This window comes from Myotis brandtii, unplaced genomic scaffold (assembly GCF_000412655.1).
Source record: "Myotis brandtii unplaced genomic scaffold, ASM41265v1 scaffold546, whole genome shotgun sequence".
Taxonomy (NCBI): Eukaryota; Metazoa; Chordata; class Mammalia; order Chiroptera; family Vespertilionidae; genus Myotis; species Myotis brandtii.
In genome coordinates this window covers 2,928,476-2,941,786 of record NW_005370016.1, presented here as the reverse complement: position 1 = coordinate 2,941,786, position 13,311 = coordinate 2,928,476, and the positions used below count along the sequence as shown (strand labels likewise).

Sequence of the window (13,311 nt, the reverse complement as noted above, 5' to 3'; positions counted from 1 at the left end):
CCCTGATGGGCCCTGCTCTGTGAGTGACAGGGGGCGGTGCCCCAATCCCCCAATCGGCCCTACCCTGAGCGTGACTGAGGGTGGCATCGCAACCTCCTGATCCGCCCTGCTCTGTGCATGACGGGGCGGCGCCCCAACTCCCCAATCGGCCCTGCTCTGAGCCTGACCAGGGGCTGCACTTAGGGATTGGGCCTGCCCTCTGCCACCCGGGAGCAGGCCTAAGCCAGCAGGTCGTTATCTCCCGAGGGGTCCCAGACTGTGAGAGGGCACAAGTGGGGCTGAGGGACACCCCCCCCCGCCAGTGCACAAATTTTTGTGCACTGGGCCTCTAGTATATGTATAATGTATTATTATCTATACACTAGAGGCCCAGTGCACAAAATTCATGCATTGGTGGGGGGTGGGGGGGAAGGACTCAGTCTGGCCTGCACCATCTTGCAGTCTGGGGGCTCTCAGGGATGTCCACGAGCCCTCGCTCCTTACCGCCTGCCTGCTCGCTGCTCCTTACCACTCTGCTCTCTGTTCCTTAGTGCTGTCATGGAGGTGGGAGAGGCTCCCACCACCACCACTGCACTCGCCAGCTGTGAGCCGGCTTCTGGCTGAACAGCACTCCACCTGTGGGAGCGCACTGACCACCAGGGGGCAGCTCCTGCATTTGCATTCCACACCCTGTACGACAGAAACTTTGCTGAGTGCCCCCTCACACACTGGGATCACTTGGGGGATGTCAAAGAGCCCATTTCGGCCTGATCCCCACAGGCCAGGCCAAGGGACCCCACCTGCCGGAGGGACCCCACTTACTTTGCAGAAGCCCGGGAGGGCCCGAGGGAGGTTGGCTCCAGGGTGTGTCCGGCCTGTCTCTCCCAGTCCCGCCCCGCCAGTCACGTTCTAATTAATTTTCTTTCAATGTGCACAAATCTGTGCACTGGGTCACTAGTTTAGTTATAAAAAGACACAAAGTACTGATAGTTTTATAACATAGATAAACCTCAAAAATGCTACGCTAAGTGAAAGAAGCCAGATGTAAATGGTCACATTTTATGATTATACCCATATGGAATACCCAGAATAGAGAAATTCATAAATACAGAAAAACAGAAAAACAGATTGGTATTTGCCAGGGTTGGGGCGAGTGGGAATGATGAGTCACTGCTTAATGGGTGCAAGGCTTGATTCTAAAGTGATGAAAATGTTTTGGAACTACAGGTAATGGTCATACACCACTGTGAATGTATTCAATGCTACTGACCTTTTCACTTTAAAATGGTTAACATTATGTGAATTTCACCTCAACTAACATAGCAACAAAGCCAGCAACCACTATCTTTTGTAATGATGGAGCATCACAACTCATGTTCTACACCTTCATGGTTCTCAACCTTCCTAATGCCGCGACCCTTTAATACAGTTTCTCATGTTGTGGTGACCCCCAACCATAAAATTATTTTCGTTGCTACTTCATAACTGTAATTTTGCTACTGTTATGAATCGTAATGTAAATATCTGATATGCAGGATGTATTATCATTGTTACAAATTGAACATAATTAAAGCATAGTGATTAATCACAAAAACAATATGTGATTATATATGTGTTTTCCGATGGTCTTAGGCGACCCCTGTGAAAGGGTCGTTTGCCCCCCAAAGGGGTCGCGACCCACAGGTTGAGAACCGCTGTTCTACACATTTCTGTGTCGAGTGTAACTTTTCTCAGAATAAAAATAATACTGAGTAGTAGACAGTATAGCAAGTGCTTCACAATAACCCCAAAAGGTAGTTAGATACTATTTTCACACTTATTTCAGAGGAGGATATAGCTGATGAGATAATCTGCCCAAGGGAGAAAAAGTGCTAGGATTCATATACAAATGGTCTGATACCATGGCCTAGGATTTTAACTACTGTATTATGCTGCTGTGATGCTTTTTGGGTAAACAAGAAATAAAGTTATCAGAGACATAATCCTTATAAATATAGAACCATATCAATAAAAATATACAGTATTTCAAACTAAATGAAAAACATTAGTCATTATATAAAACTAACCAATTACAATGACTTTCTAAATAAAAGTTAAAATAAGATGCCAGAGCTCCTATATCCTACACACAAGATATCCATTTCCCCTTCTTTGCTTACTCTGCTTTTCAGCTAAGTTATATCAGCAAATATCTCATGCTGAGGGTTTACTAAGAACACATTTTATATGTTCCTTATACATAGAAATATAAAGCCATACTATATCTTTAAGGGAGATGAAGAGGCATATGTCTCTCCCCCCAACCTCTTTCTTCTGGATGGGAAATGCACAATTCATTCAACAAAAAGAGGGACATTCTGTAGACAAATATACTTGGGAAATGGTGAAGTTGAAAAAAATAAACATATTTCTTTACTTCAAACTTCTAAGTATGCTTAACATGAATATGCATTGTAAATCCTTAAGGGAAGAATATATTATAGATTATTTTCCAAATTTATTAAACCAAGGATCCTTTTTAAGAAATCTCCATTAACATTTCCTAGATACTAATGTTTCACGGAGCATTGGCTGAAATCCTATTCTAAAACAATATGATTTATTAGTTTGCTAGTGCTGTCATTAAAAACCCCACAGTCTAGGTGGCTTAAACAACAGGAGTTTATTTTATCAGTTCTGGAGGCTGGAAGGCCAAGATCAAGGTGTTGGCAGATGATTGCTATTGAGGTCTCTCTTTTTGGCTTGTATTTAACTGACTTCTTGCTGTATCCTCAAATGGCCTTTTCTCTGTGTGCCCATCCCTGGTATCTCTTTCTCGTATAAAGATACCCGTTCTACTGGATTAGGGCTCAGCATCATTACCTCATGGAATCTCAATTATCTCTTTAAAAAGGCCCTATCTCCAAATATAGTCACAAAGGGGTTAGGGGTCCAACCTATAGACTAAACAAAACAGCAAAGAAAGCTCTCATTTCTTTTTCTTTCAAAATAATCATAAGCCTTTCATCCTTAATATTCAAACACTCACAGTTTTGTTCAATATTTCCTTATTGATATGAAAACATTTACCATTTACCCTAGTGTTTCAATAAAAATATGCTCTAAATTTAAAACTGTGAAATTACAAATGAACTTTTCAAATATAACCCCTTTGTGTACTAAAAACCCCTTAGTTTTTAGTATAAGAGAAAGTATTGAAATAGTGATGATGGTCTAAAGCAGTGGCTCCCAACCTTTTTTTGGCCATGCCCCACCTAAGCATATCTAAAATCCTGATGTCCCCGCTCCATGACATATAATTCTTATTATTCAAATAGTGAACTCCTAATAAACCTAAAAGGCCATTAACTTGGTCTAAAGCTTCCAAAGAACATGGCATCCATGAAAAGAAAAATAAAAGAATGAAAGGACAGTTGAAATACTGAGGAAGAAATCACTAAGAAACTGTTAAAAAAATAATATTAAGTGATATGAAAAAATAGCGAAGTTTCAAAACATATAATAGAGAAATGAAATGCATAAATACATCACTATATATATGTATATATATATACATATATATATTTATACACTGTATATGAGGCCCCTAGAACCACAAGAAAGGCAAAAAATTCACTGTTAATAACTCATTTTCAAATTGCCTCCCTTAAAAATCAAATTGTCCCCCTGTGAGGCATGTGCCCCACATTGGGAACCACTGGTCTAAGGTTACAACAGTACTAAGCAATAAAAGTATCCACCATATTAATAAGTTTAATAAGTTAAATTGTGGCCAGATCATTGACACGGGTGCAAAGCAACTGCTGAAGCCTGGATTGCTCAGATCTAGAATTCTAATAATACATACTTTTTCATTTCTAGGATGTGTATGTATTTATGTGTATGTATAGATGATAGATAGATAGATAGATAGATAGATAGATAGATAGATAGATAGATAGATATATCCTGAGTTCCTGGAACAGAGCTCACATAATCCTTGGAATTTCCTGAGTGATAGAAATGTCTTTTGACTCAGGAAGGGGCGGGGGGTAGGGGGGCTTAGACAGTGTCAGGATGGGGCTGGTTACCAGATCAAATACTTGATTAGAGGATGGGAACTTTCAGTCTCACCCCTCAGGAGAGGGGAATGAGTGAAGACTGGGTTATTAAAACTCTTGAACAAAGAGACTGGTAGAGCTTCTGGGTTGGTAAACAAATGGACAGGCTGGGAAGATGGCATGCCCAGAGAGAGCATGGAAGCTCTTTCTCCCACCCCCTCAATACCTTCCTTCCATTTGACCAATTATTCTTGAGTTTTATCCGTATAACAAACCAGTAATAGTAAGTAAAGCACTTTCCTGAGTTCTGAGAGTTTTTCTAATGATTCTCAAATGTGAGGAGGGAGTTGTGGTGACACCTGAATTTATAACAAGTTGGTCAGAAGTAATGGTAGCAACCTGGGACTTGTTCCTGGAATATTAAGTGAGGACAGTCTTATGGGACTGAGCCCTTAACCTGTAGAGTCTGTGCTAACTCCAGATAGATAGTGTTACAATTTAACTGAATTGTTGGATACACCCAGTTAGTGTGAAAGAATCAGAGTAAAGGTTATAGATATCTTTGTTGAAAAACCAAGTATTATGAAGTGAGCAAAGGGGGGTGGAAATGGGGGACATCTGTAATAGTGTCAGTAATAAAAACAAAACAGTTTCATGACATGAAATTTTAACAAAACATAATTCAATCAAATAGTTTTACTTCCCCTTTCTTAATTTTATGTAAATATGTGTACCATAACTGTCACTGTATATTAGAGAAGGAAAATAAAGAAAATTAACTACTGCAAATTCCACAGCCTATTGTTAATAGACCTATTAATATTTAAACATTTCTAAGCTATAAACTGAAAGCATATAATGTTATACACTAAAACACAGTCATAATATTTTAAAACACATTATGGTAAGTAGAAAAAGGTAGTAAAATATTTTCATATGAAATGATAGGTATATCCTATAAAACAAACAAATTGCTCTTTAATTTTTAAAAAATAATCTCTATACTAAACCCACATTTAATGATTTTGTCTTCTAGATAATTCAGAAGGAATAACATGAGGAAAGGTTTTAAGGCACTTTCAATGTTTTTAAGGCCAAGTTTATTTTCCATTATATTTATTTTTTTTAAAATATATTTTATTGCCGAAACCGGTTTGGCTCAGTGGATAGAGCGTCGGCCTGCGGACTGAGGGGTCCCGGGTTCGATTCCGGTCAAGGGCATGTATGTACCTGGGTTGCGGGCACATCCCCAGTGGGAGATGTGCAGGAGGCAGCTGATCGATGTTTCTCTCTCATCGATGTTTCTAACTCTCTATCTTATATTTTATTGATTTTTTACAGAGAGGAAGGGAGAGAGATAGTTAGAAACATCGATGAGAGAGAAACATCGATCAGCTGCCTCCTGCACATCTCCCACTGGGGCTGTGCCCGCAACCCAGGTACATACATGCCCTTGACCAGAATCGAACCCGGGACCCCTCAGTCCGCAGGCCGACGCTCTATCCACTGAGCCAAACCGGTTTCGGCTATATTTATTTCTTAATAGGTCTGATTTCTTTCCCAAATTACAAGCTCTTTAAGAGGAAGGAATGCATGTATTTTATTTATTTATCCATTTGTATTTCCACCTGACTTCATGCCAACTATTATCCCAATATGTTAATTAACAGTGACCTAAAGGAGTATAAACATATATACTGAAATGTAAAATAATTAAACATATTCCTTTAAAATGTATAATAAAATATACTGGCTATCAAGGAAGAAGGTTGATATTAATAGTAAAATCTGAACTATGACAGATATTGTTCTACAACAGAAAAAATGGAGCATTTAAGTAATCAATGCTTTCCCCTCTTTTCACTGAGTCCGGACAATGACAGCAACATGTACAGGGTACTGCTGACATCTAGGAGCTTGGCTCTTGTCCATCCTGCTCCCCTGCTGACCCTTTGCTTCCCTCCCCAGGTAAAAGAGCATGCCCTGAATCCTTACACTCCAGCACTTCATCTACACCTTGTGGGCTGTTGTGAAGCACTTCACAGTACGTGGTAATAGAAAACTTAAACTGCAAATGTCAAAAGGGCACCTATGGTGTGTTCTCTCTGTCACCATTTGATGAGGTAAAAAGGGTCTGGGGCTGTCCATAGCACCACCCTCCCTGACCTATACCCAGCACAACACTTAGAGAAAACCACGCAGGCCACTCTTGGCAATAAAAGCCTGTCTCAAGCCTTTAAGACTCTTAGTACTGAACCAGATAACACATGCATGCACTAGAGTAATAAGGTCTCAGATTTTATTTAAATTTTGGACGTAGGAAGACATAGACAGAAAAGGTCCTTCTGCTTTCTTTGACTCCAAGTCAGTAAGGTCTATCTGCTTACAGAAAAGGAAAAAAGAAAGCTGAAAATTCAAAACAAATCTAAAAGGGCCTCCCTAGTGAGGTCTGAGGCCAAGGCCCAACTTGAATTATGGCTGTCCTTTTAGACCAGGCTCATTTACATACAATTTGCACATTTGAGGATTAAAGAAAAAAAATTAATTATCAACTGTAAATATGGACATTCATTAATCTGCGGAGAATATTGTTTTAAGTGCCTATCTTATGAGAGAGGGGGGCTGTCTCAACTTGCAGGGCAGTTCAGGATTACTGTCTCATGAGCATGAGGCACAACATGCAGATTGTACCACTCAGTGGGATGTCAGCGGGTCTATTAGACAGCATCTACTCTACCATATACTGGGTGTTGTCCTTTAAAGTCATGATAGACTTTAAAATCTAATATATCATATTTTCTGCTTTTAAGTGCATTCTTTAGGAAAAATCATTTTGATTTATGCAACTTTACTTCTATCAATTATCTTGAATCTAACCATCACATGCATTGAGATAGGAGCACAAAATGTTCCATATCCTGCTTTACCATTTCTGTTAATTGGCTTTTGGTACCCAGATCCCAAGAGGGGAGGGAACTCTCCCTTTAGATTGATCTGCAAGCTCTGCATCAGCTGGTACCACTGGAAATAGTGGGTATAGTGGCACTGGTATAGTGGGATAATGGGTATTTGAGAAACCCTGATCATGACAGTAAAAACAAGAGCCAAGAGTGTGAGTTCAGCACAAGCAGGCACAGTGGAGCTCACCGATGAACAATAAGGTAGAAAGTAGTCCTGACTATGTGGGGATGTGCAATCTTCTTCTGTAGATGGGGGGTAGGGCGGGGGGGAGGCGCTGCAAAAATGTTACCAGCTCAAAGGGTAAGGGGTAAGAAAGGTCAGAACCTACAAAATGCTGGCTCTAGGAACCAAATTTATTCAAAGCCAGAAAGAAAATGACAATGAGGGAGTAGGTGAGGAGGAATTAGAATTTCATATGCAAAGTAAATTCGTTTTTCAGGCTTTGGAAATGGTATCTCAGAAATCAGGGAGAAATGTTATCAACTTAATGAACCAGTTTTGATACACGGTAAAGAAAAAAAAAAAGAAGAAAAACAACTATGGGAAACAGAAAGGACAGTGGAAGATCATGCCAACAGCTTTACTCTACATATGGTCCAGGTAGCCAAGGATCCACTTAAGAACCAGGCTGAAGTTGGAAAACTCAGCAGAACTTGCTTGGAAAGACAACACTAAAGAGAGAACAGGAGAATGTAGCCCTACGGTGGCATAGAAGGAAGTAAAAAGGAATGTGTTGTTTTTTTCCCTTACCAGTAAATTCTCAAAAGTCACTCAAGCCCTGAGGAATTCATTGAAATGAATTTATTACTATTATTAAAATATCAGTTTTTGGAGAGCTGAAGGGAAGTGTTTAGATGGGCCAACTATAGGTTACATTTGATTCTAAAAGACACAGGCTCTGGCACTGCCTTCAAGAACAGCTTCAGAAAATGGTCCAAGGTCATTTTTCAGCTTAAATAAATAGGGAAATGAGAGGGAAAGATCATCTATCTCACAGACATCTGGACTTGAAGGTAGGTAATAGTAGCATGAAAAGAAATACCAGTCTTTGGTATCATGATAGGGATGGAGAAATACACAGGGAAACATTTTCTAGAAATATCCATTCTAAAAGCATGGAGACCTTTGCTCAGAAAAAATGCTAGGAAGACTGTACTGTGCTCTTGAATCCCACAAGCAATAATAATAATAATAATAATAATAATAGTATTTTAGTATGCCAAGAAGTAGGAGCCAAGTAGAAAGTACAATCTGAGTTTTTAAATACGCAAAATAATAAGCACTAAGGGAACACCCATCATCCTAGGTGAACGATTTAAAGGCCGTGAAGCTATAGCAAAGAAAAACAGGTGACACAGTAAAGTGCAGGATAAATGGGATATGAATGACAACAGGGATTTGAAGAAATGCAGAGGAAGATCATATGTGTCAAATATTTAAGAAGCAAAAGGAGAAGACTTGGTAATTAACTGAAGGCAGAGGACAAAATCAAGAACTCCCAAACACTGGAGGAGGAGAACCAGGAAAGGAAGTGACTTAAAGGAGATGGTGATGATTTCTGTTGGGGATCTCTTTAATTTCACACACTTTGAGACATCTAGGTAGAAATACTCATCAAATTACTGCATGTTTTGATCTAACTCTTAGAAAAATATACCTAGAAAACCAAATTTGGGATACATCAAGATTTAGGTTAAAATTAAAATAATAAGAGTCTGAATAAGATCATGCAGATAGAGAATGTACAATTAGCATAATGGTAGCCCAAGGTGGAACCAACAGAACACTAACATTTAAGGAGTAAGTTAGAGGAAGGAAGGAAGGGAGAAGGGAAGGAGGGAGGGAGGGAGGGAGGGAGGGATGGAGGGAGGCAGGAAGGAAAAAAAGAAAACAAAAACCTGAAAGGAGAAAGAAAAAGAGGAATAAGAGGAAAAATATGTCATGGGAGCCAAGAGAGTTTTAAGGAAGAAATTTTTATCAGATTCAAATGTAAAACATAGGCCCAAGAGATGATCATTAACAAATGGCTATTGGATTTGGTGATCTATCAATAATTGATGATCTTAACAAAATCTCATTTCATGAGATGTAAGGCAAACTGCTGTAAAATGGGGAGCATCTGAGAAATAAAGAGGTGGAGATAGGAGCCATCACTATTCCTGCAAGAGGTTAAGATGAAGAGCAAAAAGAGGTAGGACAATGCTGCCTAAGAAATACTGGGTCAAGAGAGAATCAGGAAAAGGAGAGTTGTTTCCAGTTCTATCGTTATTAGATACTAAAGTTCTACCACTCACTCTGAGAGAACAGTCTGGCTCACAGACAAAAGGTAACATTACATGATAACTAACAAAAGTTGAGAATTCCAATTACTTAGCAAGAACAGCAAAATTAAACTGTGCCATAGGATTATCTATTAAAAAAAATAACATTGATAATATTCAAAAAGATTAGGCCCTGGCTCTGCCATTTAGTAGTTGTGTAACTTTGGACAAATTACTTCATCCTTTGCCTCTCAATTTCCTCATCTTCAAAGTGGGGATAATAACAGTACTTACAGGTGTTGTGAGAATTATAATAAGATGCTGCATACAAAATGCTAACTTAGTGCTGGCTTAGTGTAGGACCTCAAATTTGTCAATATCTATCCTTATCTAATAATAGAGACACATGGTAATTAACTGTAACTTCGCTACCCTTCCCACTGGCTAATCAACAAGATATGCAAATTAACTGCCAACCAAGATGGCGGCCGGCAGCCAGGCAGCTGAAGCGAACAGGAGGCTTGCTTGCTACAGTGAAGGAGGAAGCCAAGGTTCCCCGCCTGCTGCTGCTGGGCTCTGAGCTTGCATTCTAAGAAACAATGTTGCAATTATAGAAGCTAAACAAATCCGAGAAACCTGCTTTCAGACGTCAGAGCTGGAGCTGAGCCTCAGAGCTATCCGGCTCTCAGCTCCAGTGACAGCCATAGAAGGTAAATAAATCTCAGAATAAAAAAGAAAAAGAAAAAAAGGAGAGGTTGGGAGCTTCAGTCACCCGCCAGCCTGAAAACGGCCCTCAGCCCCTCACCCAGACTGGCCAGGCACTCCAGGGGGGACCCCCACCCTGAAGGGAGTGCGACCAGCTGCAAACAGCCATCATCCCCTCATCCAAGCTGGCCAGGCACCCAAGCGGGACCCCCATCCTGATCTGGGACACCCTTCAGGGCAAACCAGCTGGCCCCCACCCATGCACCAGACCTCTATCCTATATAGTTAAAGGGTAATATGCAAACTGACCCTAACAGCAGAAAGACTGGGAATGACTGGTCACTATGACACACACTGACAACCAGGGGGCAGACGCTCAATGCAGGATCTGCCCCCTGGTGGTCAGGGCGCTCTCACATGGGAGGAGCTCTGCTCAACCACAAGCCAGGCTGATGGCTGCCCGTACAGCGGTGGTGGTGGGAGCCTCTCCTGCCTCCTCAGCAGCGCTAAGGATGTCCGACTGCAGTTTAGGCCTGCTCCCCGCTGGCAAGGGGACATCCCCCGAGGGCTGCTGGGCTGCCAGAGGGATGTCTGATTGCCATCTTAGGCCCAATCCCCCGGGGAGGAGGCCTCAGCCAGCAGGTGGTCATCCCCTGAGGGGTCCCAGACTTGCAAGAGGGCACAGGCCGGGCTGAGGGACCTCCTCTCCCCCCCGAGGGCACAAATTTTTGTGCACCAGGCCTCTAGTATATATATAAAAGCTTAAGCAACTGAATGATCGAATGACCAGTCGGCCGGTCGCTATGATGCGCACTGACCACCAGAGGGCAGACGCTCAACACAGGAACTGCCCCCGGTGGTCAGTGGGCTCCCACAGCGGGAGTGCTGCTCAGCTGACTGACGGGCGCCAGACACCAGGCTCACGGCTGGTGAGGGCTGCTGCAGCGGCACAAATCTCTCCCGCTTTTGCGGCAGCACTACTGAGCTGCAGCGACAGGTGCCGCAGGGCCGGGATGCTCGGGCTCCTCCCTGGCCGCCTGCTGCTTTGCACACTACTACATCCCCTAAGGGGTCCCGGATTGCGAGAGGGCACAGGTCAGGCTGAGGGACCCCGCTGGTGCACAAATCCATGCACTGGGCCTCTAGTTTAGTATAACAGACAAAAACTACATAGTGCATAATGCATTTATGACAAGTCCTCATGGCATTCTGATTTACAGGTTCATAATTAGCTCCAATAAATAGGTCACCATTCATCTACTTAAGGAAAAACAACACACTGTAAACACTTTACCCTAATAAATTTGCATATATCTTATAAATCAGGAAAAGGAAAAACAAGGAATCAATTGTAATTTCAAATTCAAAAGAATCTTTCTCTTATATGGCACTGAGGTACAGGTCTCATTAATTTCTATAACAAAGTATACAGTGCAGGGACTTGTTCATCTCTGTGTCAAGAATGAATTAAACATAACTCTGAATAGTAATAAGTGCTGTATGTTGTCTCCCTTTTTAATTTACATGTGCAGTAATCTTTAATGATATAGCATGCAACTCTTCCAGCCAATCCAAGGAGACAAAAAGATTCAATTATTTTCCAGATCTATAAGCAGTTACATACTTCCTTATATATCAGAATTTCATTACTGCTGAAACAGATAAAAAGACAGCAAATAGTAAAAGATCTTATGATCAGTAGTCAACAAGTCCAAAAATATGGGAGAAATGCATAAAAATACATTTCATAATATATAGCCTCATTACTGCTAAGAATACCATCACCTTTTAAACAAACAAAAAACCAACTATTTAATAAAACAAGGAGTAAAATCCTCAGTAAAGCTCTGCATCAAAATTATAAAAGTATAGTTCTAGAATTAAGATGTCATCAAGTGATTTGAATTGACATGATAATTTAAAAAAAAAAACAACCCATCAAGTATGTAGTTTGGTAGTTATAGTAGATGCAGATGATGGGCAAATTTACATTCAGAAATTTCATATACAGATCTTTAAATCAGTACCATAGTTTCTAGCAAAAATCTTTAAGACTTTCTCCCCCCACCCCCAAATAAGTCTAATTAGCAAAAACATTATTTCTTGGATGAATTAACCCAACTGCAAGTGAGTATACACTTAAACACCCTCAGTGCACACCCTCATTGTCTTTATTTTTATTCAGCTCTATACTTCAAGCACAATAGTCATCAGATTGCTAAAAGCACCAGGAAGCACAGCCATGAGAATACAGAACTGACATTTGACAGATATTAAGCAATTAAAGCTAACAAGTTTGGCTTTTAATGTTAAATTTTTTTAAAAAATTAATTTTTAACACCACAGTAAGAAAGAGGCAACCCCTTTCCTCTGCTTAGTAAAATTCTCACTATATAAAACTGAAACAAAGAAATAAACCTTTTTTTCCTACCCTGGAGTACTATATAATGCCTGAACATCACAATAGTAGTACTGGAACACTGAAAAAATAAAGTGCCATGTTAAAGATTAAATAAATAACATTCTCAGGAGTAACACACATAAAACCCACTTCACATCATTGTATTGCATCCTAAGGCAACTTGGTATTGTAAATGGTTAATAAAAAGTCTCAGTTAATTAAAAAATCAAGAAATTAAAAAAACATATATCTTTTCACCCACTTATGGTAAGTAAAAATTTATTATTAGGGGTAAGATGACATTACATGTTGAAGTGAAGGGTAGAGTGGCAGACTAAAAATGATGTCTTTGTTATCCTCCCCCAAATAATTTTGCTTGGATTGGCATAGTCCATACCAAGAATGAAAGAGTCACCCCAGGTCTGGACTGAGCATCCTGTTTGTACCAATCACTGTCTAGCTGCTGCTGCTCCTTTTGTGGCAGAGTTAGACCCTTACAAAGAAGTGATTCTTTGGTTGAACCAGCGGCAACCTAGACTCAATATGCAATGAGAAACACATGAATGAATTTGATTCCTGGTGGCCGTCAATGAAAGTATCAAGACTATCCATAATCAGTGTGATATGAACATACATGACAAACACTGCTTATACACACCAATTTGCACATTCCTGTACATCCACTTTTCTTCCTCTTTGGATAACACTGAGCTAAACGTTTGAAACAATGAAAGTACCTTAAAATGTAAACTTCTACGTAGATAACACACACCACATCTCTTACTTTAGGTAGCAGATAAACACAAGGGAGAAAAATCCATTATGAAACTAAATCCAGCCACTTCCCTTGGGTTCCTTTTCTTTTTTCTGTTGCTGTCAGTCAAGAACTGTTTCACATCTGTACGGATGGGGTGTTCTTAGGACAAGACCAACCCAGACCCAAGTTCATCTTGATAACTGGAGC

General features: G+C 40.4%; 1 protein-coding gene across 1 annotated transcript in view; it reads right to left on the bottom strand.

The window, feature by feature from the left end:
* The window catches only part of CHMP2B (charged multivesicular body protein 2B), a 36,396-nt gene extending 23,320 nt beyond the window's left edge, over positions 1 to 13,076 (bottom strand). Inside the window, exon 1 of the mRNA XM_014549300.1 lies at positions 13,006 to 13,076. Coding sequence (XP_014404786.1) covers positions 13,006 to 13,027 — 22 coding nt within the window. The 5' untranslated portion in view covers positions 13,028 to 13,076. The remainder of the gene's footprint in view (positions 1 to 13,005) is intronic.
* Positions 13,077 to 13,311: the final 235 nt, after the last annotated feature.